Source organism: Toxotes jaculatrix, chromosome 15 (genome assembly GCF_017976425.1).
Source record: "Toxotes jaculatrix isolate fToxJac2 chromosome 15, fToxJac2.pri, whole genome shotgun sequence".
Taxonomy (NCBI): domain Eukaryota; kingdom Metazoa; phylum Chordata; class Actinopteri; family Toxotidae; genus Toxotes; species Toxotes jaculatrix.
The window spans coordinates 490,188-517,688 of NC_054408.1; the positions used below are offsets into that span (position 1 = coordinate 490,188).

At 47.6% G+C, this 27,501-nt stretch overlaps 3 protein-coding genes across 7 annotated transcripts; all 3 read left to right on the plus strand.

Moving 5' to 3' along the window:
- Positions 1 to 1,043: 1,043 nt before the first annotated feature.
- Positions 1,044 to 7,079, plus strand: ube2g2 (ubiquitin-conjugating enzyme E2G 2 (UBC7 homolog, yeast)). The gene is made up of 6 exons (XM_041056661.1): positions 1,044 to 1,211; positions 1,921 to 1,956; positions 2,318 to 2,363; positions 4,227 to 4,345; positions 5,379 to 5,519; positions 5,753 to 7,079. Exons 1-6 carry the CDS (start codon positions 1,169 to 1,171, stop codon positions 5,863 to 5,865), a joined length of 498 nt encoding a protein of 165 aa, XP_040912595.1. The 5' UTR covers positions 1,044 to 1,168; the 3' UTR covers positions 5,866 to 7,079.
- Positions 7,080 to 7,564: 485 nt separating this feature from the next.
- LOC121194078 (thrombospondin-type laminin G domain and EAR repeat-containing protein-like) lies at positions 7,565 to 23,074 on the plus strand. Of its 5 annotated transcripts, XM_041056655.1 has the most exons (18): positions 7,565 to 7,880; positions 8,277 to 8,359; positions 11,154 to 11,216; positions 12,137 to 12,347; positions 13,437 to 13,501; positions 13,588 to 13,749; positions 14,118 to 14,350; positions 14,641 to 14,731; positions 14,854 to 15,007; positions 16,491 to 16,622; positions 16,735 to 16,852; positions 16,938 to 17,052; positions 17,832 to 18,012; positions 18,780 to 18,838; positions 19,136 to 19,312; positions 21,531 to 21,709; positions 21,839 to 21,940; positions 22,025 to 23,074. In XM_041056655.1, the coding sequence occupies exons 4-18, from the start codon at positions 12,263 to 12,265 to the stop codon at positions 22,176 to 22,178; spliced, it is 2,007 nt and encodes a 668-aa protein (XP_040912589.1). In that variant the 5' UTR covers positions 7,565 to 7,880; positions 8,277 to 8,359; positions 11,154 to 11,216; positions 12,137 to 12,262; the 3' UTR covers positions 22,179 to 23,074. The 5 variants fall into 5 exon arrangements, with proteins under 5 accessions (XP_040912589.1, XP_040912590.1, XP_040912588.1 ...); XM_041056656.1 differs by lacking the exon at positions 7,565 to 7,880 and having other exon boundaries at positions 7,905 to 8,359; XM_041056654.1 differs by lacking the exons at positions 7,565 to 7,880; positions 8,277 to 8,359 and adding an exon at positions 9,530 to 10,369.
- A 695-nt stretch (positions 23,075 to 23,769) lies between these two features.
- LOC121194081 (rootletin-like) lies at positions 23,770 to 26,601 on the plus strand. Its single transcript, XM_041056662.1, has 6 exons — positions 23,770 to 23,908; positions 24,751 to 24,908; positions 24,992 to 25,129; positions 25,527 to 25,604; positions 26,307 to 26,377; positions 26,576 to 26,601. The coding sequence occupies exons 2-6, from the start codon at positions 24,768 to 24,770 to the stop codon at positions 26,586 to 26,588; spliced, it is 441 nt and encodes a 146-aa protein (XP_040912596.1). The 5' UTR covers positions 23,770 to 23,908; positions 24,751 to 24,767; the 3' UTR covers positions 26,589 to 26,601.
- The last annotated feature ends 900 nt before the right edge of the window (positions 26,602 to 27,501 follow it).

The window sequence follows — 27,501 nt, forward strand, 5'->3', positions numbered from 1 at the left end:
GAATATGTTCATTTTGTGCTGCATCATATTTCTGCTCTGCTGCAGGTCAGAGGGCTAAACATGCTTTTAACTGGACCACGCGTCTTTCAAGTGATGATACTTTTCATCCTTCAGAATCCTTAATACCTAGATAGATAGATAGATAGATAGATAGATAGATAGATAGATAGATAGATAGATAGATACATAGATACATAGATACATAGTGTCATGGTCCGTAAAATATGACTTATGTTTGGTCTCGTGTCTATGTTGTCTTGTGGTTTCCTGTTTTATTTTGAAATTATTGCCCTTGTGTGTCTCGTCTCATTTTACTTCCTGCCTTTGTCTGGTTTCCCGTCGTTGCGATTGTCTTCCCCGCCCTAATTGATTCCACCTGTTTCCCCTTACCTGTTGTGTATATATAGTCTGCGTCTCCCCTTGTTCCGTGCCAGTTCGTCTTGTCCTTTTTAAGTGAACCAGCGTCTCTTTATCGTCAATTCTCATGTCAGGTTTCGTGTTGTTCTTTTGTACTTTGATCTCGCTAAGTTTGCCTTGTTGCCTTGCCTTTTGTTTCAGTTTGTTTTCCTCGTAAGAGTGATTTTGTGTTTCCTCGAGAGAGTGATTTTTTGTTCCTTTTGACATTTTGTTTCCTAGCGTTTGTTTCCCCGATAGGGCGATTATCATTTGTTACTTTGTTCAATAAATACTTCTTTTTTGATTTCACGTATTGGAGTTGTGCTTTTGGGTTCTGTCCTCGTTCGGCCGTGACAGATAGATATAAAGGCATAAAGAGTGAATGTATATATATATATATATATGAAAAGAAAAAAACAATAATAATAAGAGACGTCTCCATTTTGACACACAGACTGTGATTAAGTGTTAAAGAAATATTTACATTAATCTTAAAGCTCACATTCATTGCGTAAATACAGAAGACAGACAATGAAATCAGGTGGACTGTGAAGATTGGCCCGGATCCTGCCACACCGGCCTCCAGCAGGTGGCAGCACCGAGGCTGACAGGTGCCGGAGAAGAAGAAGAAGAAGAAGAAGAAGATGTGAGCATGCGCATCTCGTTCCGCTGTGGCGACGGTTTGGTTGCGGAGGAGAAAAAGTGAAACTCGGATCGCAGATTTTTATTTTTTTTGTCTTTGTTGTTTTAATTTGTTTTCCGGTGAAACACGATGGCTGGCACCGCGCTGAAGAGACTCATGGCAGAGTATAAACGTGAGTGAACCGAACCACCGCCTGTAGGCGGGGAGGAGCGGGGGGGGTTGTAACGTTAGCAAACGGGCTAAGCTAACAACCTGCTGAACCAAACAAAAAACACGGCAGTTTATTATCGTCTTTGCTCCGCGGCACTGGGGCGAAACATAAAGGGATAGTAATTATGATGAAAACATCGGGTTTCCGTTTCATTCGGCGTGGGTTCCCCTCACGCCCCGTACCTCTCACAGCGATAAAACAACACATTATGTAATATGTTTGTGCAGCTCGGCAGCTCCATCCAGAATGTTCCCTGCAGACCGACATGATGCAACTTCATTAACAGACGAGCGAGAATAAATCCCGTTCCTCCCACAATCCCACAAACATGCACATCAGGTTAACTGGCTGCTCTACATTGCCCCTAAGCGTGTGTGTGTGTGTGTGTGTGTGTGTGTGTGTGTGTGTGTGTGTGTGTGTGTCGACCCTGTGATTGACACCGGCGACCAGTCCAGGGTGAACCCCGCCTCTGGCCCGCTGTCAGCTGGGAGAGGCTCCTGCTCCGCCGCGACCCTGACGGATCAAGCGGTGTAGAAGATGAATGAATGAACGTAGTTCAGTGATTTAGAAAAGGACCTGATCTGATGTTGTGTTTTCAGAGGTGAATCAAAGGTCAGAGGTCACGGCTTGATGCTACAGCATGCTAACCTGTGTGTGCTTTGTGTTTCAGAGCTGACTCTGAATCCACCTGAGGGGATTGTTGCAGGTGAGATTGTCTGGATTATTTTCACGGCTTCGGCCCTTTGATTGTCAAACTTCATAGCTCGGATAATAATGACAGTAATGATAATAACGTGTGTGCGCACATGCATCACTCGTGCACAGCACAGGTAAACCAGGGACCTGCTCATAAGAACAGAGAACAGTCTAGATTTATTTGGGATTAAAGGCACAATCCGTAATTAAAACTCTCACATGAGTAAATCACAATAATTTATCCCCACAACAACATGAAACCTGGCTGAGAGTAAAATAAGATATAAGAGTGAGAACATGAAAAAGCAGAAATGAGGAGTGATTTGAAAGATGTCAGAAACAGGAAATGGTGTTCTTCTGTTCTCCTGTAGGTCCAGCCAACGAGGAGAACTTCTTTGAGTGGGAGGCTCTGATCATGTGAGTACAGATGGAATCCTGTGCGGCAGACTGCAAAAGCTATGTGACTACCAAAGTTTCTGTTGCATCATCAGGGGGCGTGTACAGGTAGTGTTTCCAACTTGGCACCTTTATCAGTAGATTTACCGACTTTTCAGACTCAGACTTTTTTTTTTTTTGGAGACAACTCTGGAGACTTTTGGGACAAATCTTAGCTGCTTTCTGTAGACAGTCTCCAGTGTTTTAGATAATTGTGAAAATGTAAACTTGATTGTTACAGCGCCACCCTGAGGTCAGTGGTGTGATTTCCGATGCCTCAGAGGCAGTGGAGTGCAGCTCCGATTGTTCCTCCTGAGGGGTGATGTCAGTGAAGGCGTCGTCATTAAGTGTAACTGAGCCTCCTGCTGTTGTTGTTGTTAGCGTGCCAGCAGCTTCGCTCTGCCCTTCAATTTAACCAGCAGCTTATTCACAGGCCGCATTCCTGCTGGGCCTGACATCACCGACGCCACATCCCATCATTACCTGGGACGGTCCTCAGGTCTGGCCGAGCTCTGCGCTTGTCACAGGATATCTTCTTTGTCTTGACTGTGTCGCTTCTGACTGCGGCAGTCAAGTGGGTCCAAGGTGACGTCTTTAAATTGTCCAACATTTTGTTCAACAAACCCGCAGAGGCTTCAGAATAACGGTGCTGTTTGAAATCATCTGAATGTCTGATGTGAATTGTTTATGATGGTTTGATAGTAGGTTGACAATTTTTGGTAAAACTGACAGCAACTATCAGCTCATGACAACCTCGTGAGTAACAAAGAAATCAACCTCCTTCTTATCAGAGTCAGACCTGTAACACGTGTTGATATGATTCAGTGTGACATCACTTCCTGAGGATGTCGTCAAATTCAACCTTCAGGGCGAGAGTTTTTCTTTATGTATAAATCTTCAGAAACATTTCAGTGCTTGAATCCAGATGATTAAACGTCTCAGAGCTTATCAAACTGTGGGCCTCAGACAGTGAACTCTGTGTTCCTGATAAAACGCCCGACCCTCTGCTGATTGGCAGCGCAGATAGCCAATGGGCGTGCATGTTGTCAGTCATCAGTTTACCTGACGGAGCAGGCGAAGCAGAGAGGAGTCAGAAATAACCTGCAGATAGAGGACAGATGATCGGATCAGATCATCAGCTCAGAGCAGGGACGGAAGGCCGATAACCGAAGTGTTCAGACATTCAAACCATCTGATAATCACCAAACAGCTGTGTGACTCAGCACATCAGAAGGATAACAACACTCTGCTCAGTGATCAGATGTGTCCAGATGTTTGAGTGACGGCTGATACTGATGATTTAACCACAGTGGGACTGTGGATCATCTGGGTCTGAACACAGTGTAGAAACCTACAGTGAAGTTCCTAAAGGATCACTGGAAACTTTGTTTGACCATTAGAACCTCAAAGGACTGTTAGAACTTCCCCGGTGAACACTAGAACCTCCTTAAGAACTGTTAAAAATACTTAAAGAACTGACAGAACATAGGAGAGGAACCCACATCCGTCCTGAAGGGTTAGGGTTAGCAAGAATCCTCCAAGAACACCACTGGAACTCTGACCTGTAAACCCACCCAAAGAACCTGTAGAACTTACTGACCCTTTTTAATGAACACTCGGGCCTCCTGATGGACCACTAGAACCACCTCTGTGACCACAAGAACCTCCTAAAGGAACCCCGGACCCTCCTAAATAACCACCAGAACCTCCTCAGGCTTCAGTAATATGTGTGGGTGACTGAGTGTGTTAGAAAAGGCGACGTTCTGTCTCTGTGACCACTGCACCCACTGTTCTGTGTTCTGCGTTGCACATTAACAGCAGCGCCCTCTGCTGTCTGTGTTTCAGGGGTCCTCAGGATACCTGCTTTGAAGGTGGAGTGTTTCCGGCCGTCCTCAGTTTTCCCTCGGATTATCCTCTCAGTCCTCCAAAGATGAGGTTCACCTGCGACATGTTTCATCCCAACAGTAAGTCCACACGCTGCCGATCCCGTCACATGTTGGACCTCATGGTCAGAGTCTTGGGCCTGGGGGTCATGTGACCGTGCACCAGAATCAGGTGAATGTCTGCAGCGCAGCAGACACACAGACTTGCTGAGACAGGTCACAACACGCCGTTAGCGTGGCGTTAGCGTGCCGCCGTTAGCCCTGCGATTAGTAAACAGCAGTCTGAGCCATGATGTCACAGGCGATCTGAGCACGCTCTGTACTGATTAGAGGGTGGGAGGCCTGGTGCTGACCCGTCATCATCATCATCATTATCATCACACACACATTCTTGTCTTACGTCAGTTGTGAGGACACGCGTTGGCATAATGCATTATCTGGACCCTGGACCATAAAACCAGGTCTGAACCCCCAAACAGCAGGCATGTCCTCACACACATAAACACACACACACACCAGCATGGCCCTGAGCTGAACTTCCTGCTGTAACTGTATCATCTGCTCCTCCATCAACAACTGCAGCAAGAAAAGATAAAACTCATGAAGAAGAAAACATGAGTATTCAGAACCTGTACACAGGTAACTGCTGATGGTTTTACCTGGCACCAGGTGAGGGCGGCCAGGTTCTCCTCTTCATAGAGGCCGTGGTCACATGGTTTCAGTTCTGCTGGGCTCAGGTGAACCTGCAGCTGTCAGAGAGTGTGAAGCGCCTCCATGACAGGAAGCAGCAGGAAACACTTATCACACCCTGATAACTCGCTGTCAGATGTCTGACGGCAGCCTGAGCCAGATTCACTGATAATCTCACCTTACAGGTAAACACATGCAGGTGTGTGCTTCTGTACCTGTGAGGACACTCAGTGAGTCCTGATCCTAAGCTCTGGACAAACGTCTTTTAGGAATAAACGTCTCAGCAACAACGGGTCAGAGAGGACAGACCTGAGACCGACACTAATGAGTTCTCTTCTTCCTCCTCTTCCCCCTCCCCCTCCCTCTCCCTCTCCTCTTCCTCCTCCCCCTCCCCCTCCCTCTCCTCTTCCTCCTCCTCCTCCAGTCTATCCGGACGGCCGGGTGTGCATCTCCATCCTCCATGCTCCAGGTGATGATCCAATGGGATATGAGAGCAGTGCTGAGAGGTGGAGTCCGGTCCAGAGTGTGGAGAAGATCCTGCTGTCTGTGGTCAGCATGTTGGCAGGTACGCGACACCATCCACAGCCGCAAGGACACACGTGACACGTGTGACGTGACACAGGTGATGTTTAGAAATGGTTCAGTTGTCAGACACAGGTAATAAGATAATTCTCTGACTGAACCACATCATTCAGAGGGATCAAAGAACTGATGGTTAATGAAACATGGTTTCCTCCTCCCCTCCTGTTCTCCTCCTCCTCTTCCCCTCCCCTCTCCTCCTCCTCCTCCTCCTCTCAGAGCCTAATGATGAGAGTGGAGCAAACGTTGACGCCTCTAAAATGTGGCGTGAGGACCGGGAGCAGTTTTACAAACTCGCCCAGAAGATTGTACGCAAGTCGCTGGGACTGTAGAGAGGATCACCACCCTGAGCCCATGATGTCATCAGGCTGAGACGGCGCCCAGCACTATGTTTGTGTTTGTTGGTTTCAGAAACACTCCTCTTTCCCCACCTCTGGTACCTTTTCAGTCAAACTCGGCGTCCTCCTCATCACCATGGAAACCAACACACACACACAGAGTGCTGCTGAGACACGCAGATCAATAAACTGATGGACAGACAAGCGGGAGCCAATCAGAGCGCACAGATGTTGGCATCTAAATGTTACTAATACGCAAAATTACTAAAAGACGACTGAAGAAGAGGACAAACGGCCTTTGGACTCGTTAGCACGTGTCATGTGATCATCTTCACAATGGCGTCATCGCCACCTGCACGGAGCGTTTCACACCTGGACACAGCGCTCGGAGATGGAAGTGGCTCAGACTGGGGCTGGGTCATGTGACCATCAGTATTATCTTGATATTTGTCTCTGCCTCACAGGTGCAGTGTGACCTCTCCTCACCTGATCTCCTCACACTCCCTCGTCTTCGCGCTTCCTCCGTGTTTTTCGGCCCAGCTCCCGTAGCCCCGCCCCCTCCTGCTGCGGCCTGATAGGACGACCACATCTTTAGCTTCCTGCTCATGCGGCTGCTGACGGAGCTTTGACTGAACTGAGTCTCTTCGAGGTGTGGTTTACGCTCGTCCGTGGACCTGACGGTGTCAGACCGAAACAAATGGACCGCTGGTCGTCCAGTCGTGTCCTCCGTCCTCGGTTAGGTTCAGAGGCTCGATCGTCATAGCAAAGAAAAGAGGAAGGGCGACGGCGGGCGATTCGGGCCTTTGATTCAGATCTCGACAACACAACAGGAAAATCGGTAAAATATCGTAAGACAGTGAAAATAAGGTCCTAGGTCATGACACTGACACTGAGGCGTTTCTGAGGCGAGCGCGATGTTTCCTGTTCTGCTGCTGTCGCTGTGAAACCGGCCGAGCGACGACGAACCACAACTGAGCCTCAGCTCAGAAGCTGCTCGGCCTCTCTCTGTGGGACTTTATGCACTTTATCTCTTCACGAAGGACGACTGACTGTGGACGCTTCGCCAGGACCCGAGGGTTCTCCGAGTGAGCAGCGGCTCCTGGTTTTAGTCTGAGTATTTTAACGGACGGTGACGTTTTGTTGTGGAGAGTTTCTTTTGTCTGCTGGTTTAAAAAGTGCTTCAGTCAAATAAACTGAGGGAAGAGTGAGAGACGAGTGTGTGCTGCTTCTTTGTCTTTTACCGTCAGTTCGTGTGACTTCACATCTCATTAATACGAGATCGACAGAACGATGAGATCTCATCTCACCACTGAGAGATAAGGTTTCATTTAGCGATCCGTGTCTTTCCTCTTCCACAGGACGTGAACGAGATGAACGTTGATCTTATAAATAAACAGAGATAACAGTTTGTGTCTGATAACGAGAGAATCCGTCACGAAAACACGGAGACGCCTTAATGTTTGTGGTTATAATCAGCTGCGCCGTGAGATACGCTGTCGGTGAAATACGCAGCTGCAGCTCCATGTGGACTCAGAACATGAAGTGTGTGTGTGTGGTGGTGGTGGTGGTGGTGGTGGTGGTGGGGGCGGTGTTAAACCAGCAGCTCCTCCCTCTGCACTACTGTACAGAGATGAGAGGCGGAGGTGACGTGTGATTACAGCAGCTTCCTGTCTGAACCTGCCTGACAGAGATGAAAGGCCTGTCAGAGTGTGTGTGTGCGCACAGACAGGCCATTAGCGCTGCTAAGGCTGTGTGTTTACACTCATACTGTTATTACCTGCCCTCTGTGGTTAGAGGACATTAGCTGCAGTATTACAGAGGAAGGCGTAGTCTCGCTGTTGTCTGCTGAAGCTTGTGTTAATAAAGATCCTCCAGAGATAAATGAGATAAAGGTTGGGTAGCCGGCAGGTCGACGAAGTCCCCAGACCGGCTCCCAGGTGTCCGGCTAAGCTCGGTGTCGGTGCGCCACTGTTTTCTACCAACATCTGGACCTGATGGATACCAGCAGGGTAGGGCCCCCCACCGGTGCTCGTCCCCCAGAGTCAGGAGGAGAGGTTTCTGTTGTGGTTTTCCTGTGAAACTTATCACATCCATCACACACACAGACACACACACCTGCTGGCTGCCTCAGAAAGCGTCTGTTTGGTTGATTTTCCTTCACAAACACTCAGTGGGTCTTATCAGCTCTGACCATCACTCAGACTGCGTGTGGATGTTTGCAGCTTCTCGTTGATCCACAGAGGAAACTCGTGCTGCATCTCAGTCTCAGTTAAACCTTCTCAGCTTCTGATCACAGTGATTTTCATCTGGACATTTTGATTTCGGCTGTGTTGTAGGAGTGTAGATTCCCGGCAGGTCACCTGGCACTGTTCACACCTCATACAACTGAGCCTCTGTTTCCTCAGGGTAAACGTTTGGCGCTGCTGGACCTAGGCCTCATGGCGTGTTCTGGGTGGTGACGTGACGAGATTTCCCAAGTTATTGACAGGTGCGTTTAACTGTGGCGGGGAAATGTACTTTAAACATGTTCTGATGCTGATACTCCTCTGCTGTTACTATGGATGGATGGATGGATGGATGGACGGGTGGACGGATGGATGGACGATGTACAAACAGCTGAGGTTAAATATGATCGGTTGAATTCTTGGATGAGGTGGAGTAATATTACAGAAAAGGTCTCTGTGTCTCCGCCTGCTGGGCTTGATCCAGGTTCTGATTTAAACCTGGATTATTTGGATTTAAACTGATCTGTGCTCATCCAATCAGAGCCGATTCCAGCTTTTCATGTCTGAGTAAACATCACACATCTCACGTTTCTGTTCACTGCTCTGAGTTTATCCGACAAAGTAAATCTACAAACTCAAATTTAACAGGACCCTTTTTTTTTTTACTGTGGTTTAATATTTTACCTGATTAAAGGATCAGAAACCGCTCAGGTAGGCTGTTAGTCCACCTCAGACACTGTGATGTCATGTCATAAACTCACCTGTGCAGTCAGAAAAGTGTGTGTGGCAGCATGTGAGGAGGGCGGGTCGGACAGCTCAGAGGCGGAGCTCTGCTTCACCTGGGGAATTCCTGTGTTCTGATCATCCACACACCTGAGAGAGAGAGAAAGCTACAGACCAGAGATCAGTCACTTCTTCTTCTCTTTATCTCTCTCTTCATCTTTCTGCTGCTGTTTCATCTCTGGGATCAGACGTGGGGGGCCTCATCTATCAAAGCAAACGGCACGTTCAAAATGTGTTGTATGAATGTTCTGTATGAACGTGCGATTTATCTAACAACTGCACGCACACTGTGAAATCTCACCTGTGCTACGTCTGAGTCCAGTTCAGACCAGAACACACCTGAGCTGGTTCTGGTTCTTACGTTAAATACACCAACATAGTTTCTTGCTTAACGCATTTTTCCTGTTGTTCATGCAGACACGAGTTTTCCGTTAGCTTAGCCTCGGCCCATCCTCTGCCGCAGAGGACAGCGCTCGGGGAACCTGATGTCTGTTCTGTGCTGAATGTTGTCGAACATACAGATCAGCTGATCTTGTTTGTGTTTTCCTCCCACGTCTTTGCTTCCGATTTTTTTTTTTGGGCTGTGAAGCTTCATGTGGTTTTTCCTCTGTATGTGGATTCAAAGTTTTCAGAGAGAAAGAGGAGGCAGCTCTCTCTCTCACTCCAGCTCCTCCCAGTCTTTTATATTTAAATGTGGGGCGAGTGAGCCAGCCTCACCTGCAGGTAAACTCTCTCTCTCTCCTCAGTGAGTCTCACCTTAACCTGAAAATCACATCCAGACTCTGTGCAGTTGGCAGCTGAAGAGTCAGTGTTGGGAGGATTTGAATTGTGGAGCCAAAGAAAAGGAAGAAAACTTTAAAACTGAAAAAGGAAAAGAGGACGACAGATGGGCGTTTGTGTCTTTAATGCAGAGTGAGACAAAACCCTGAAGAAAGATGGACAATCAGGACAGTAATTTAGGAACCTTTGATTTTTTTACTTCAAGAAAATCTAGAATAAATTAAAATAATCGAAGAGGTTACAAGTAATGAGAGTAACTGAGGGGATTGGTAGGTTTGAAAGACAAAAGACTGAATGTCCAGGACGTTTTAAGAAAATAGATTAAATATGATCTAGAATAAATCTGTAGGAACTTTTTATTTTGGTTTTTAAAAACCAAATAGAGGTGTGAGGGAAAAGTAAACGGATGACTTCTTCTGAACTGAAGGACAAAAACTGACGTCTGAGATTTTGGGGAAACCTCTGAAATGTTCTGTCCAGTCTGTTTCGAAGAGTCCAGGAGGATTTCGGAAGGCACAAAAGTTTGTCCACAATGAAAACAAGGATGGCCTGTGGATGATGTCTCCGAGGGGTTTCAGTAAAAGAGCAAAGGACACGTCTTGAGAAACCCTGAATAGCAACAACCGAAGAACTGAAGCTGTGTTATGAACCACAGACCAATCCAGGACCAGGTCTCGGCAGGCTGGATTAACCTCTAACCTCAGACTAAGGTTTGATTTTTACCTGTTTAACTAAAAACTAAATGAGTAAATTATCTTCAGAGTCTGTTGAACTGAGGACGATAAAACCAAAGAAATTAGAATCACAGGAAAAGACACATAAGCCTCGACGTCCGTCACTAATTCATCAGTTTAACCGTATGTGATGATGTGTGTTGGGTTTTAGACCAAACAGAGAAACTGAAAAAGTTTCCCACAATTCTTCAAACATTTTTCTTGACTAAATGGTTTATTGATTGATTGGAAAGATAATGATGGTGTTGTGGTCCTACTTTCATCTCTCCACTTTCATCTCTCCACTCTTCATGTAATAATCAAAGCAGGGAAAATGATGAAAAATTGATGAATGAATAAAGACACTAGTTGGTGTAAAAACTCCAGGTGTAATTTCCCGTCCCTCATTTTTACCATGTTCAGGTTGATGTTGTCTCTGACATCTTTGCAAACAGTTCCCTCCGATGATGCCTACACCTGTTTGCCCTGGGTTCGGCCTCTCAGGCTACACACAGGCTCCCCTACCTTATTGGTTGGAAGACCTGCAGACACTACTCCCATTAAAAAACTAAAGTAAAATGCTGCAGTTTATTGTCTCTTCTCCTCAGACACTGCTTTTCTGTGTTGGACTTTTTAATGTCGTAAATTTTTAGGTGACCAATCTGAGTCACGACACTTTGTTAGTCGTCTGACTGAAGCATGTACAAAGTGTGGAAAATCCATTGTGGTTTGAAGAGATTTTTTGTTTGTTCGGTTTCAGTTAAACCTTCTTTTTCTTTAGGTTTGACAAAATCCTGGAGACATCACCGGGGACGTCTGAAGGTTGAACTGGACGTGACAAAAGGTGATGTTTATGGATGGTTTGTGGAAATGTGACTAACCCCTAACTGTGTCACATCCAGGCTCATCCATTCATCCCATTCAGCTCTCAGCTCCCAGTCTCCTGGTGATCAGCAGCAGTTTGTGTGTATAGTCACTGGAGGGAGCTTAGCTTTGTTTTTCACTGGATGTTGGCTGAAGTGATAACAGGTAATGTTATTTGTCCCGTGTTTGTCCTGATGATGGCGCTGTTGTCTCACTTTTACCATACTGCCACAGCACTTTGATGGCGCAGCAGCCTCAGAGCTGATGGACCTGAGGCTGATGATGATGAGGAATCTGTGGAGAAAGTAAACTCCAGCAACATGTAGTATGTGGGAGTGTTTGTATGGAAGACAGAGACACGTCCTCAGACGTATCCTCAGCTAGAGTAGATCAAAGTCCTGGATCTGATCATAAGTTCAACCTGTGCCTCGTTCTCACGATTATATCATAATCTTCAGACCTGCCAGTGTTGTTGTGTTGTTGTCGTGTTGCTAACATTCCGTCATGTTTACAGTGTAAAACACGTAAGAACGGTGTGAAACTTCTGATGACATAAAGCTTAAAGATTTTAAATTACATATCACAACACAGTGAGTCTCAAATTCCAAAACATTAGACTTAAAGGAGTAAATAACGTTAGTTAGCTTAGCATGAGCCGCTCTTCTCAGCCTATAAGGCTGTCATTTTCGGAAATGATGCTAGCTTGACTGGACAGTGCTACATGCTACATCAGTTGTCAGTGGTAAAACCTGATTCGGCAACTTGTTTGAAACTAGCTAACGGTTTCTGAGAACATGAGAAAGACTTAACAGACAAACTATTTTCAGTTTTTACCGCTGTAACAGACCATAACTGAGAAACTTGCTTTGTCTTTAAAGTCTTGTCCTTGTCCTGATGCAGATCGTCTTCAGCCGTCTGTCCGTCAGACTTCACCTCAGACCAGCGGGAAGATGACGGTGTGCCACTTAGGACAAGAAGCAGACCGGTGACGAGGAATCAAACCCACACTGTTGAAGGTACGCAGGCATGATGTTGGCGTGTCACTCCCTGCTGCTCACCTGGGTGCTGCTTGCCGCCATAGTCCGAAGCCACATCTGGAAACCCTGCACAGGTATGAGGACACAGGCGTAAAATCAGACTTACAGGTTGTGTCCTGTTAGCCAATAAGCTTGCTAACAGCTAACTTTTAGCTGCCTGGACATAGGAGCTCAGAACACTGAGCTAAAGGGATCGAGAAGCTAACTCTGATCAACTAGGATTCTAATTCTGAGTTAGCCTAGCTAACTGAACAGAGAAGACTGAAGACTTCTCTAAACCTGATGCTTGTCAATGATTTAAAAAAAAACTGGAAGCAGTTTAATAAACTTGTTTATTGAACAGGTACAGAAATGTAAAAAGGAGACACTGGTGTTTAGCAGCAGTTAGCATTGGAACTGTTCAATGACCAAGCCACCTGCTGGATGCATGGACTGAAAGCAGCTTCTCTGGACAGATTTTATGTGTGCAGTCCTTCCTCTGTTAACCTGTGTGTTAGTCGCTCTGCTCCTGTGATCAGTTATTCGAACCTGTCTGTGTTCAGTCCGTCTGACGCGCCCACAGTTTTCGGTGTTTCGTGCGTTTCAGTTTCTCTGCTGCTTTGTGCTTCTCTGTTTTTTGGGGGGGTTTTTTATGTCTTTGAAATGTGAGATCTGTTTCTGTGCATGTCGTCCCCTCCCTCCATTCATCTTCCATTCATCCTTCATTCATCCTCCATTGATCCTGCTGCAGCAAAACACACAGACGGAGCCTCAGAGGAGCTTAAAGGGGAATTCCGGCTAAAAACGAACATCGCTCTCCTCTCATTCCTGTCTCCTTCTACCTTTGGTCTCAGCTTGTCTCTGATTGGGTGTTTGTCTAAACGCTGTCCTACCTGTTCTTGATGCTGCAGTATTTAGTATCATGTCCTTTCAGCGGTGCAAAAACATAGCAAAACTAAAAGTAAACAACTGATTTCTAAAGCTGGTTTGAGATGAACCGCCTGAAGTGTTCGTCTGTTAGAGATCTCTGACCTGAGAGCAGATTGTTTACATCTGAGAGCTGATAGAGATGAACATCCAGCTGACCACAGGACAGAGGAAAATGGACTTCTTTAGGTCAAAAATAAAAACAAAGAGCAAACAAACAAATAATAATTTTAATAATGTATTTATTTCCTCCTCAGACCTGCTGCCTCTTGACCTGCTGGGCAGAGCCCTGCCACGTCCAGGACAAGCCCCGCCCTCACAGGTAGGACACAGGTGTTAAAGAAGGGAGGGGCAATGGATGAAGAGAGGAATGAGGGTCGTAGATAAACAGATGATTTGACCAATCAGGTGCAGATGGTTCAGTCCAGAGGGTCCAGAGGCCTCCAACTGGCTGGTGCCATAACGACAGCGCTGAGCTTCCCTGCCTCACAGATCTTCACCAACTGTGACCACTTCCCTGCTGAGTTCTCATTGGTTGCCACCATCAAGATACCAAGACTGAGACAGAAGGTGAACCGGTAAAACTGAAAGGACCAGTGTGTAGGATCAGCCCTCCCATTCCGGCTGTGTAGGAGAACCTTCTTGCTCTCTAGAGCCAGTGTTTGGTTTGGTTTGTCCCCTCTGGGCTACTGGTGAAACATAACAGAGCAACATGATGGTCTCCGTGGAAGGAGACCCGCTCTCTATGTCGATGTGACATACTTATTCCATGCTAACGAAAACACAGCGATCCTTAGTTTCAGGTGATACACTGATGAATATGATGTTCTGTTTCAGCCCCTAAATCCTACACACTGGTCCCTGAATAGAACCAGGTCTGGTCCTGTCTCCTCAGGCGTCGGTCTGGTATAACTTGTTCTTCTTGTCTCTGTTTCCAGAGGAATGAGTACATCTTCTCTGTGGTGGAGGAGAGCTCTGATTCGCTGTTGCTGGGGTTGCGAGTCTCTGAGAACCGCCTCCACTTTTTAGCCACGCCCCCTGGTGCTGCCGGGCAGAGTCGGCTGAGTTTTAAAGACGTTGCGCTGGACGATGACCGCTGGCACACTGTGGTGCTGGCTGTCTCTGGGCCGTACGCCACGCTGACCGTCGACTGTGGACTGCCTCTGGAGCTGTGAGCCATCGTCAGACCACTTCAGACTGGTTCAGTCCAGTTTAGCCTGGTTCATTTGATATAATCCTGGTTTAATACAGCTCTGTCTGGCTCAGCTTAGATTGGTTTACTCTGCTAGGTTTGAGTTAGTCAGTTAGGGACAGTGTGGTTCAGGCCACCTCAGTTCAGTAGAGTCTACTTCACTCTGCTCCGGTCTTTAATGGTTCAGGACCAGCGCCAAAGATTACTGAGGGACATGCTTCAGTGTTACGAGCTCAGACTGGTGCATTAACTGGTTTCCTATCTCCCAGTAAACAGGTCCAGTCCTTCCCCAGTGCTCTGAGCACCAGAGGGTCCAGGTTCTTCATTGGCAGCAGGAGGAGGTGGAGGGGACGTTTCTCTGTGAGTCTATGATCGAAATCAGGACTTCAGTCAGCTGAGACCTTCAGGGTCCTGCTGTCCTCTGACTGTTTACCTCCCAGTCAACCCAGCCTGCTGGTTCACACTGGTCTGTCTGTGTTCAGGGTTTACTGCGTCAGCTGGTTCTCCTTCCTGGCTCTGACGCCACGCCTAGACTGTGTCCGACCTCTGACCCCAGGCTGGCCGAGCTGTCCGTCCCCCAGGTCCTGAAGTCCACTCCTCTTCAGACAGGCCACCAAGGACCAGTTTACCCATACGGTGAGGGTTACCATCAAACAGGAGAGACGAATAAACGAGCTTCTCAGTCCGCTATGGACGGAGATCTGTGAGGACCTGCTCAGGTCTGTGGACCATCCAGAGCAGAGGTTTTCAAACTGTCCCTCCACTGAGGAATCATCAGGACGTTACACTTCCTCCACCTGTGAGTGTGTGAGGACTGTAACTCGTGTGTGTGGATGGGTGTTCTTGTACATCTGTCTTTGTGAGGACCAAGAGCTCATAGACCTGAGGACCTGTTGGTCTGTCCTCACAGGTGTCAAGGTCTGTTCGAGGGTTCAGACCCGTGTGTGTGTGTTTGCACTGTAAACCTCAGGCTGTGATGGTTTCAGTGATTCAGTAACATGAGCTGTAAACTGACAGGATGAAGAGCAGCTTCCTGCTTCTGTCTGTGATTGACAGGCCTTTACAGATACTGGTTTCTGTGTGTGTGTGTGTGTGTGTGTGTGTGAGATGTGAGGTCAGACAGGTGCTGAGTTTCACTCATGAAAACAACATAATACAGGTGTGTTTGTGTTCGCCGCTGTACTGGACCACTTCACCATCAGGACTTTCCCTGGATGTTTAGCTACCTGTGACTGTTGTCCTGAGGACAGTCAGGTGAGTCTCAGGTCTCAGGTGGGTCTCAGTACAGATGCGGGTCCCCACAGTCCCACCGGGATCTCACAAGCCGTTCTGTGATTCTTGTGGATTTTCTCACTTGCTTTCCTTTAGCTCGAGCTAAGCTAGCAGTTTCCCTGTTTCCCGTGTGCTAGGCTAGGCTAACAGTGTTTAGGAATGAAACTGGGATTCTCACAGTCAGGTGAGCAGTCTGTGCGTTTGATTTGTGACCCTGTGGTGGGAGATGAGTTTCTGTAGCATGAGGAACATTCAGACCAGCGTTTCCCGACGCTTCTGCCTGCACTCAGGAAGAATGTGAGCGCAGACAGGAGGAGGGAAGCTAACGGGTGGAGACTGAAACCTGTCCTGCTCAGTTCAGTGTGTTTTTGTTGTCCTGATGTTGAACTACACACAGTTGTGTGTCTTTGGGCTAAACCAGCGGTTGCGGTTAAGTCTCATTAGCAGCCTCTGTCTCTGTCTTTCATCCCTCTGCTGTCCTCTCCCTCCAGGTGATGATGACGGATGTGTGGTGACAGACTCGTCTCTGTCGACTCGTAATGAAGATGTGTGGTTGAGGGGGCGACCTCCGTCAGCTCAGAGCTGTCAGTTCTTCTCTGCGTGTCGACCGCAGTCTCAGATACTGTTACTGCTTAAATCCAGCTGCTGAAATGACGAGTGATAAACGGCTCCTGGCTCTGTCATTATTGTTCCTGTGGAAATGGGGCTTTCCGTCACAGGTTCAGCTCCGTGCTCCTCAGTTTTCGTCTTTTCCCACCTCTTCCACCGCACAACACTTCAGAGGGAACAGACCCACTGGACGCTTGCAGCCGTTCGTCCCTCCAACACGTTTCCTTCTGTCTTTTAGAGGCCGAGGCCAGAGTGACTCTGGGAAATCCTCCTCCATGTTCAAGACCCGAACAGGGCCAGCTGTGGTTCAACGCTCAGGGCAGAGGCCTGTTCATCTGTGACGGACTCACGTGGACGACGCTGCTGCAGAGTGAGTCTGGATGTAAATGATAGTTATATAACATGAACAGTAACAGGTCACGTGACAGCTGCTTCCTGTGTCACACCTCTGCCACTTGTGTCTGTCTCACGTGTCTTTGCAGAGAAGGAGCGCTTGGATTACGTAGAGGACTACCAGGACCTGTACACCGGCTCAGAAACCTTCGATGTGGAGGTCTTCTCCATCCCATCTGAAGGCTTGTTCATGGCGGCAGCCAACAGGTACTGAAACGCCTGTGAAAAGCAGAGAAACCAGGACCCGTGTCCCCCTGTGTCTCATGCCTCTCCCCCGTGTCTCTTCTGCCAGGGACTCTCTGTCCGGTTCAGGTATCTACAAGTGGAGAAACGGGTCGTTCCAGCTCTACCAGAACATCAGCACTCAGGAGGCTCGAGCTTGGAAACACTTCATCGTTGAAGACCAGGTGAGAGCTGCTCCCGCTGAAAACACTGAGGCATGCGCAGCCTCATTTCCCATCAGCCCCAGGTGTTCCACAGTGAGCCATCACACTTGTCTGTAAGGACCGGGGACACTGATGTGTTGACGGACAGCATGATGGACCAGTCTTTATGTGGCTGATCCGACCTGGAGGCGGGACATTGTTGACTAAAATCCACCCGCACTCCAGAGCTGATAGATTTATTGATTGATCGCGATGACGGTGCAGGACTGTGTGATCTGGTTTTTAACGCGGCCGTCATAGCTGTCTCTGACCTCTGCGTGACCTCTGAACGTGTGACCTCTGGCCTGTGGTTGACTCTGAAGCGTGGCGTGTGTTCACTCAGAGAGGACCGGTTCTAACAGGTCAAAGAAAAACAGGAAGCTAAAGAATTAAGAGAACAGACGCAGAGGAGGTTGAACTCTTCTGTTCTCATTGTGTTGGTTTTGTTTGCACAGTACAGGAGGTTCATATCAACACACACACACACAAACAGGTGTTAACAGAAAGACAAGAGTGGCTGTTAAAGGGGAGTCCTGTTGGAAAGACCACTGAGGGCAGAAATGCATCCTGGGAGTCATAACAGCTTAGTTCAGAGTCAGAGGTGCGAGAGGAAAGAGACAAACACAAACAGCTGATGAGGCTGATGAATGATGGTGACATACAAACCAGCAGCACCTGTTCAGACCTGTCCTGTGAGGAGCAGGAAGCCACAGGAACATGAAGCAGATGAAATGTTTCACCTCCTGTTTCTCCTCCGTCAGATCTTCCTGGTGGTGGCTAACTCCAGAGAGACTGAGCCCGAGCTGTCCATTGTCTATCGCTGGAACCGGCAGTGGCGGCGTTTCCTCCGTTACCAGACCCTGGAGACGCACGGCGCTCTGGACTGGGAGGCCTTCCAAATCCACAACCAAAGCTTCCTGGTGGTGGCCAATCACAGACGAGGTAAACAGGAAGCAGGGATGAAGGACTCGACTCTTTGGGTGCGTCCAGATGTTTGAACTGCTGAGCGTTTACGTGGTTTCCAGCTGAGAAGATACAAACTCAGTGAAGAGCTGAGAGAGCTCGTTCGTCTGAACCCTGAACCATTAACATCAAACACACCTGCACCTGCTCTGATTAGACGTGTGTGTGTGTTTCCTGTGAAGATAAAACACACTCATTGATCTGAGCTGAAAAGGAGGAAAGATTGTTTATGATCTGACCATCTGAAAAAAAGGCAGACAGACAGGAAGAGAGCCGGCTGATGCAGGTGTACTGTGGTTAGATAATACGCACACGCACACACACACACACACACACACGTTTGACTTTTTGAGATCAGAGTTCAGATTTTCCAACCTGTGATTTTCCAAAACGAAATCTGTCCCTGACTTCTTAGATTCTCAATTCACACATTTTTCAGGTCAGATTCTTTTCCGGTTTTTAGCGGCTGAACATGAAAACTCGTCCCTGAAGTCTCCTGTGGCCACGGGGCTGATGGGAAATGTTTCCTCGTTATAGTGAGAAACTGAACCAACGCGTCTCTTTATCTCGTTATTTCACAAACTTTTCGGGTTCTAACAGGACAGGCCCGGTCACACAGCATGAGGACGTGTATGAGAAACCAGACTTGGTCTCTGACTGTGTGCTGATGTGGACGGGTTACCGTTGTCTTCTTCAGTTGTTTTATTGATTATAAGTGATTGATAAGTGTCCCTGTGTGTCCTCAGCCAGAGACTCCAACCACAACGTCCACAGTGTGATCTACAGGTGGAACCCAAACACAAAGGTAGGCGTGTCCTCACAAACCTCAGGACATGTCCAACATACTGCCCAGTCCTTTTCTGTCCTATCCTCTCCTGCCCCTTCTGGTCACATTAAATCTTTTCCTGTCCTCATGCTCCCGTGTCTTTCACCTCCCCCCAGCCTTTTCTGTCCTCCCTCACCCTTTCCCAGCATCCTGTCATTCCCTCGTCCTGTCCCGTTCTCTCCTGTCCTGTCTCATCCTCCCTTGTTGTCTCTTTCCTGTCCTGACCCATTAAAATTCATACCTGTCCTGTCCCTGTCCTCCCTCTTATGTCTTTAGCTATTTGAGGTGAACCAGACTGTGTCCACGTCCGGAGCGTACGACTGGGAGTTCTTCACCGTTGGACCGTACCACTTCTTGGTGGTCGCCAACACCTTTGACGGTCAGACCACCGCCATCAGCTCCACTGTCTACGTCTGGCTGGACGGCTGCTTCCAGACCTTCCAGAACATCCCGGTAAGTGCTTGTTGTCTTTATGTGGTAGGCCTGATGGTTTCAGGACTTTGTGTGGGACATTGTTACCATTTGAAAATGTCTTTGACGCCCTCCGACGTCAGTTTGGAAAAACTGCATCGACTGCACCAAAACTCACTGAGCTTCGTCTCATTTTCTACAAACTGAAACTCACGAAATCAGAAATTCTAAAAGGATCATTCTAAAAGGATCCTGGCCTTTCCTGTTGCGCCCCCCTCAGGACAGACTGTACATTGTTAGCTCCACTCAGAGCAGATACGTAGCTTGGTTGTCGTTTGTTCTGTCACTGGTGCTCAACCCATTCCTCCTCCTCCTCCTCCTTCTCTTCTGGTTTGATCCAGCCTACCTGTACAGGTGAGTCTCTTCAGAGCAGACAGAGGTGATGAAGAGGCTGATCACAGTAATCACTGTGAATCACCACAAATCACACACAGGTAAAAATAACCTGCTGACTCACACAGATGGATACGGTGGCAGCTCATATGTCTGACCTGATGTCTGAGGTTCACGGGACACAGGTTCACAGGCCTGAGGGTTTTTCTTTTTCTTCTCGAGCAGAAACAGGAGTCAGAAAAAAAACAGTTGTCTGCTTGTGAAAGGACAACTTCAGTTTATCACGTCTTGCGTCTTATTTTCGTAGCTCTGTCCAGCATATCTGGTCTTATCATCCTGGGTGTTTGGACTTGGGCTCATTTCAGTGTCCTGTCTGTTGTGTCTTGGACTTGTCTCGGTCTCCTCAGTGTTTCCTGGACTCCGATCTGTCTCTTCCTATCGGGGTTTGAGCTCAGCCTCGTCTTGTTCTTGTTAACGTTCTGACTCTGACTTGTCTTAATCCTGTTTGGACAAGATCTGGACCCGATCTTGAAATTAGTCTCGGATTCAGCTTGACTGCAGACCTGAGCTCCTGTCATTAATCTGAGGGACAGGACGTCCTGTGGAAAAAAGGTCCCACCATTAATATGAAGACAGACATTCACATGAAAGCAAATTTATGAAAATGTGTTTTTTATTTTATCTGCTCAGTTTGTTCATGAAGCTCTGATTTAAAAGGAAACGAAACCCTTCAATTCAAATGCAGGAAAGGAGTTTCTAATTAATGTGTGTGTGCGAGTGTGTGTGTTGCTGTGAGGGGGTTTCCACCTGCAGACTGCTGTTTGGACTCGTCCGTCAGGGCGGATCATCTGACTGAAGAAAAACTTTTATTGGATTTTAAAACCACAAAAAAAGGTGTTAAAGCTTCATGAAAAGCACCTGAAGGTTTAATGGGACGTCTCACAGACCTGTGGAGGACTTGCTGGACTCCACCAAGAACTGGTCTACAGACACACCTCAACTCAATAAAAACCCTGCTGGCGTCCTCTAGTGGCTGTAGGAGGCATTACACTTAGAACAAGACTGCAGTGGTGTGCTCTCTGATTGGTGAATTAAAGCTTCTGATTTTCGAGACTTAATCGTGTGTGAAATATTAAAAACAAACATGTCAGCGTCCGATGCCCAGTCTGGGTTTTAGATTTCGGAGTCCATCAGCTGTGTGTGTTTCCTTATTTTTTCCATATAGAATAAATCACAGTCAGGAGCTGAGATGTGATGGTGACGGCTGACAGGTGATACCCAGTCGGACTCAAACCGGGGCCACTGTGATTACATGGTCAGGGCCCAAACTCCCAGACCAGCAAGAGTCCAGAGTCCTGGCAGCAGCTCTGTGAGGCTGCAGGTGGAAGGCTAAACTCAGACCCGGCTCCCTGTTGGTCTCAGTCTTGACTTGGTCCTAACCCCATTTGAACCTGACTTGACCTGTGACCCGTTTTTGACAGGTTCTGTCCCTGTTTGGACTTCTTTGGAAATCTGATCAGGAGCTGATGAGATATTTTGTCTGCCAATTATTTTCTCGATAAGTCAAATAATCGTTTGCTCTGTAAAAGTCTCGACGTCTTCAAAAGGACCAAAGACCAACATTAGTTTATTGTCCTCTGGGGGGGACAAATTAAACCCTGCTCATGTTTTGACTTGCTGCTTAGAAGCATTATTGAAATCATTAATCAATTAGCAAATTGGTTTCTGCTTAAATTTTTCTCAATCAACTAACTGAATGATTGACAGATTATTGCAGCTGCTGCTGTTTGTTTTGTTTGTGTGTTTTTAAGAAGTTGCGTTGCCTCCATGACGGTCGGTGCTTTCCCGTCGTGTCTCCTCTCTGCAGACGGTGGGAGCCACAGACTGGGAGACGTTTCAGATCGACGGCAGAGTTTTCCTCGCCGTCGCCAACAGTCAGAAGGTCTCAGACCGCGGCCCGAGTCCATACAGCATCAACTCCACCGTGTACGAGCTCAGCACGCTCACACAGACCTTCATCCGCTTCCAGGACATCCTCACACACAGGTGACCCACCCGCTCCGCAGCACACCTGTCCTACTGTGAGAGTCCACATCTGAAACATAGGTTTAACTTAACCCTGCTGCAGACAGAGCCCCACACAGCTTCAAATGTTGTTGTTGTTGTTGTGTTTAGTGCGGTGGACTGGGAGTTCTTCACCATCGGAGATGAGAAGTTCTTGGTGGTGGCTAACTCTTACGACGGCAGCTCGTACTCTCTGAACAGCGTCGTCTACAGGTTGGTACTTCCTGTTGAAGGTCAGAGCTTGGCCTGTCAGCTTTCGTGTATTTCCAGATTCTCATCTCTCTGTTTTGTGTTCAGGTGGCAGGGTTACGAAGGCTTCGTTCCAGTCCACAGTCTGCCGACGTTCGGCTGCAGAGACTGGGAACACTTCAGCACCGAAGAAGGCTCCTTCCTCATCTACTCCAGCGCCACGTCAAGGCTCAGCAAGGTCTTCAAACTCAAGACCTACTGAATTAAATCCATCACGACAAGCTTTGACTTCAAAACCTGCCAAAACACTGAGCTGAGCGTTAAAATTTTAAACCTTAAAACGGATCGATCGACCGTGGTCGTCACCTCTGGGTTCTGCCAGGCCTTCAAACCCCAAAACCACTAAACCGTTTCTAATTTACCGTGTACACTCACATCTGCTTCAGGACTGAGCGACGTCTTCAGACTCCTGCTGGGATTCTGTCCGAGCTGCGTACTCCTCAGGTCTCTACAACTTTAAAAATTAGTAATTATACACTTGATGTATTTATGTGGCACTTTTCTTAAACTGAGTCGTCACGTGAAGCTGTGCTGATGAGGACAGCGCCCTCGAGTGGATGAAGAAAAACATGCAGCTGCACAAAGCTTCAGCACAGAAGCCAGGTGGTGCTACTCTCCTCACTCAGGACTCAAGATTTGTTTATTGTTTAAAGTGGAAGATTTTTTTAACAGATGTAAATAAACTGATAAGCTCGAATGATTCTGTCAAACTGCCTGAAGAATAAAAAGCAGAATATTCCAGCGTCGCGTGAAGCAGCATTTTTCTGTCGCAGTCTGAAGCAGCTGGGCAGAACAGAGTCAGACGGCTTCCATCCAGGAGGATCATCAAAAAACTAAAAAATAAAAGAATGAAGATGTACTGACTTATTTGCAGTTTTCTCTTTAACACGAACCTTTCAGGTTTAATCAGTCAAACACTTGTTACACCTCAGTGATATCAACCAGGTGTGTGTTGTTGTCCACTGTCTGATTCTGTGGCCAAACAGTTGCTTATTGTTGTTCATGTGTGTCAGTCTCGTATATAAATAAACATTTATAAAGACAAATATAATTTTTAGTGTGTTTGTGAAGTTACAGGTGAAATAAGAAACTGATCAGTTTTATCCAATGATTATCAATCAGCTCTTGCTTCCTGTGATGGTTCCAGTGAAGTTCTCATCACAGACACACCCCCACCTCAAATCAAATATCTGGTCCACTTTTCATCACCGTTTCCTCTCCTCGGGCCTTTTCTCGAGCATCTCTGCATATTGAACTGTAGTCGGTTACCACACCTGTCCAGCAGAGGGGGTCAGAGAGCAGAGTCCCCAAAGCTTCAGCCTCACCTGGCTGCAGGTCTCCTTTCACTGCGGTTAGCAGGTGTTTAAAGCATCCAAAAACAAAGTCCTCAGCTGTGTCTCACTGATCTGTCCACATCTGGCTCCTGTCTTTAAATTGTTTCCACAGGTGTAATTCCACCTGACCTCAACACCTGGTGTCCAGAGTTTGAACATCCCTTCAATATTGTTTTTGTTTTTTCTTTGAGGTCAACTCAAAAACATCGAGGAGTTACTTTTATTTATTTATTAATTCTGCAGTTTCTTACTTTCTTGTTTATGTTTGTTTTTTCTTCAGTACCTTTTAACGTTAATAAACATATTTGTGTTTATCTTGTTGTTTTTGATTCATTTCGTGTTTTCCTCGCGTTTGTTGTTTGCTGTTGAAGTTGATCGTGAAAGCCTCCTGCCGACAGGCGTCGCTGTGCGGACTTAAAGCCGGAAGTTTCCGGCGGTGTTTCCGGGGTGAAAGGTGGCGGTCCAGGTTTGAATCTGCGGACGCGTCTCCGGTGGCGTTTTCGGTGTGAACGGAGCGAACCGGCGGGGCTGCGGGTCTGAACCTGTGCGGACGTGTTTATCCGTGACGCGGGGATTAACTCTCGTCCTGCGGCTTCAGGTAAAAACGCTATTCATGTTGGTTTCCCGCTGTTAACCGCCGGTTAGCCTGTTAGCATGCTTTAAGTGGAACCGCCGGTTAGCCTGTTAGCATGCTAACAGTTCCACTTAAAGCGACTGTTGCCGTTAATTAGCACCGGAGACAAACAGGAGCCGGTTAGTCCTGGTTCGAACCGGGTTCTGCGTCTGTTTGTTTGTTGGGTCTTGTGCTGTCGCTGCAGTTTAACGGCAGCGTTAACGAACACACGCCGACAGGTACACCTGTACACCTGGTCATAGCCATAGCATGAGTTTGGTTTCTGTAATGTTGAACACTCCGGGCCTCCGTAGACGAACCTGTGCGTATATTTTACCGAGTTTATCACTGTTGTGTGCTAATGACTGAATCACCTGCAGTTTAATGATGAGTCATTCAGGTGTTCAGGCAGCAGCTAGTGGTGGTTTTCAGTATTGATTAATCTGCTGATTATTTGTTTCCGTTAATGATTTCAAATGACCTCGAACTGCTCTTTTTTCTGTCTGATCTTTGGATCATCAGGATTATTCCACTGGATCAGTGGAGTAAGGAACCCTCAGAGGAAACAATAATCAATACTGATTATTTAAAGCCAGACGTGATATTGTGATGGGATTTATGATTCAAACACTAAAATCTATGGAATGAATTTAAATTCTGAGCACAGACTGTGAAGCTTTAGGCTGAGCGACTTTCCCACACAGTGAATATGGTGCTTTGATTTCACTCTGAATGATCCAGGTGTGTTGTGATAGAGAGAGTGAGTGAATGAATGAGAGGGAGAGAGAGATCAGTCCTTATGCTGACCCCTCATGTCCGTCTGTCAGACCTGTCCAGTGTCTCCATGGAGTCAGAGCTGCTGATTGGCTTGCAGCAGGAGAAGGCGGAGCTTAAACGGGAGGTGTGTCGTCTGCAGGAGGAGCTGGCAGAGAGCCGAGCGGACAGAGAGGAGCTGGAGTCCAGGAGCAGAGCCCTGAATGACAGGGTGAGGAGGGGGAGCATGGAGCTGGAGGTCATGTGATCATCAGGATGAATTAAAGCATTACATCTGTCTCTCTCTCTCTCCAGCTGTGCCAGTCAGTGTGTCCCTCGCTCGCCCTCTCTCTGCGTGCGGAGGGTGAGCAGAGGGAGTGGAGGAGGAGGGTGAGGGAGGGGAGAGAGAGGGAGGCCAGACAGGCTCTGCTCGTCCACCGACTGCAGAACAAGGTGAGACGCCGGGGTGGGTCGAGTATTACCACACACACACACACGGTCACATGTCCTCCACATCTGTCTCACCATTTCTCTTCCATCATGTTGGGGAAGTTTTGAGCTCTGGGGTTCACCGCTGGTCTGAGCTCGTCACCAGCTGATGGCTCGGTGCGGAGCTCAGTGCAGGCGCCTCGTGTTGCCAGCCAGTCGCCACGTGACTGAAACATTGATTAATAAAACTGTCACCAGTATTTTTCTGTGAATCATCAGCTCCACCAGACTGATAACAACACACTGATGCTGAGAACAGTGGCAGTCACATGTCAGCAGTCAGTGTCACAGACGAGTGTACGCAGAGTATTAACTGCAGTACTATCAGTGTGTCGTAGTACTGAGTGTGTCATTACTGCAGGTGGTGGAGTACAGAGACCGATCTCAGCGTTTGGAGCTGCAGCTGCAGGATGAACACACACAGCTCCTCAACAGTGAGGTCAGATTCAAATGTACTGCTACACAACTACACTGTTACACTGTTACACTGTTACACTGTTACACAGCTACACTGTTACACTGTTACACTGCTACACTGTTACACAGCTACACTGCTACACAGCTACACTGTTACACTGCTACACTGCTACACTGTTACACTGCTACACTGTTACACTGCTACACTGTTACACAGTTACACAGCTACACTGTTACACTTCTACACTGCTACACTGCCACACAGCTACACTGTTACACTGTTACACTGCTACACTGTTACACTGCTACACAGCTACACTGCTACACAGTTACACAGCTACACTGTTACACTGCTACACAGCTACACTGTTACACTGCTACACAGCTACACTGTTACACAGCTACACTGTTACACTGCTACACAGCTACACTGCTACACAGCTACACAGTTACACAGCTACACAGTTACACAGCTACACTGTTACACTGCTACACTGTTACACAGCTACACTGCTACACTGCTACACAGCTACACTGCTACACAGCTACACTGTTACACTGTTACACAGCTACACAGCTACACTGCTACACAGCTACACAGCTACACTGTTACACAGCTACACTGTTACACTGCTACACAGCTACACTGCTACACAGCTGCACTGTGCAGCAGTCCAGATATCGTTGTGCTGTTCTCATGATGTTGTGTGTGTTTGTTGTGTAGCTGAGGATCAGAGATGAACACAGCGACTCTCTGGAGAGCGCCCTGATCAGACTGGAGGAGGAACAGCAGAGGTGTGTGTGTCTGTCTCACCTGTGTGTGTGTGTGCATGTGTACTTCTGTCTTTGTGAGGACCATTTTGAGTTATAGACCTTAACGAATGAGGACACGTCCAGTCCTCACACCTTCAAATGTCTCTTAGAGGTTTCAGGTCTGGGTGAGGGGCTAGGGAGTACATTATGTCAACAGGTGTGTGTGTCTCACCAGGTCAGTCGGTCTGGTTGAGACCAATGCTCTCTTGCGTGAGCAGTTCAGCCAATCAGAGCAGGCCAACCAGGCCCTGAGGGAGGACCTCCAGAAGCTGACAGCTGATTGGACAAGAGCTGTGGAGGAGGCGGAGCAGAGAGAGTCTGATTGGCTGAGAGAAAAGGAGGTATGCAGGTTTTACTCCTGGGAGTTCAGTGAAGTTTGTTGTAGTTTATTATTATTTCTGGAGAGTAACTGAGTACAATTACTGTCTGTCTCTCTCTGTGTGTGTGTGTGTGTGTGTGTGTGTGTGTGTGTGTGTGTGTGTGTGTGTGTGTCTCTGTCTGTCTGTCTGTCTGTGTGTCTCTGACTGTCTCTCTCTCTGTGTCTGTCTGTCGCTCGCTCTCTCTCTCTCTCTCTCTCTCTCTCTCTCTCTCTCTCTCTCTGTGTCTCTGTCTCTCTCTCTCTCTCTGTGTCTCTGTCTCTCTCTCTCTCTGTGTCTCTGTCTCTCTCACTCTCTCTCTCTGTGTCTCTGTCTCTCTCTCTCTCTCTCTCTCTCTGTGTCTCTGTCTCCCTCTGTCTCCCTCTCTGTCTGTCTCTGTGTGTAGTGTTGGTCAGGTCATGTGGACCAGCAGCAGACTCGGTTGCTGTCCTTGTGGAGATCTGTGGTTGCTCTGAGACGACACTGTCACACGGTGAAAACCGGCGCAGACAGGTACGTCACTCAGCCTGCAGCAGACAGTGTTTCTGATCGGACTGTGAGACACTGTTGTCCCTCATGTGGACAATCATAGTGTTGAGAAACTAGAGTTGACCAATAGTGTTGAAAGTTGACTGACGTGTCTCTGTCTGCAGGGATCTGTGGCAGTTGAGGGCGGAGTTTTCTCGTCTGTCCTCCTGTCTCCTCTCCAGCTGTGACTCTGTCTCCTCCTTCCTGCGGCTCAGTGCTCAC

Excerpts from the sequence above, each read along its gene's own strand:
- ube2g2 (XM_041056661.1), top strand. The coding sequence starts at position 1,169 with ATGGCTGGCACCGCGCTGAAGAGACTCATGGCAGAGTATAAAC. Across the intron at positions 1,212-1,920 it reads ACTCATGGCAGAGTATAAAC|AGCTGACTCTGAATCCACCT; the intron begins GTGAGTGAACCG and ends TTTGTGTTTCAG. Across the intron at positions 2,364-4,226 it reads GAGTGGGAGGCTCTGATCAT|GGGTCCTCAGGATACCTGCT; the intron begins GTGAGTACAGAT and ends TCTGTGTTTCAG.
- LOC121194078 (XM_041056655.1), top strand. The coding sequence starts at position 12,263 with ATGATGTTGGCGTGTCACTCCCTGCTGCTCACCTGGGTGCTGCTTGCC. Across the intron at positions 12,348-13,436 it reads CATCTGGAAACCCTGCACAG|ACCTGCTGCCTCTTGACCTG; the intron begins GTATGAGGACAC and ends TTTCCTCCTCAG. Across the intron at positions 18,013-18,779 it reads GGTGGCCAATCACAGACGAG|CCAGAGACTCCAACCACAAC; the intron begins GTAAACAGGAAG and ends GTGTGTCCTCAG.
- LOC121194081 (XM_041056662.1), top strand. The coding sequence starts at position 24,768 with ATGGAGTCAGAGCTGCTGATTGGCTTGCAGCAGGAGAAGGCGGAGCTT. Across the intron at positions 24,909-24,991 it reads GCAGAGCCCTGAATGACAGG|CTGTGCCAGTCAGTGTGTCC; the intron begins GTGAGGAGGGGG and ends CTCTCTCTCCAG. Across the intron at positions 25,605-26,306 it reads CACAGCTCCTCAACAGTGAG|CTGAGGATCAGAGATGAACA; the intron begins GTCAGATTCAAA and ends TTTGTTGTGTAG.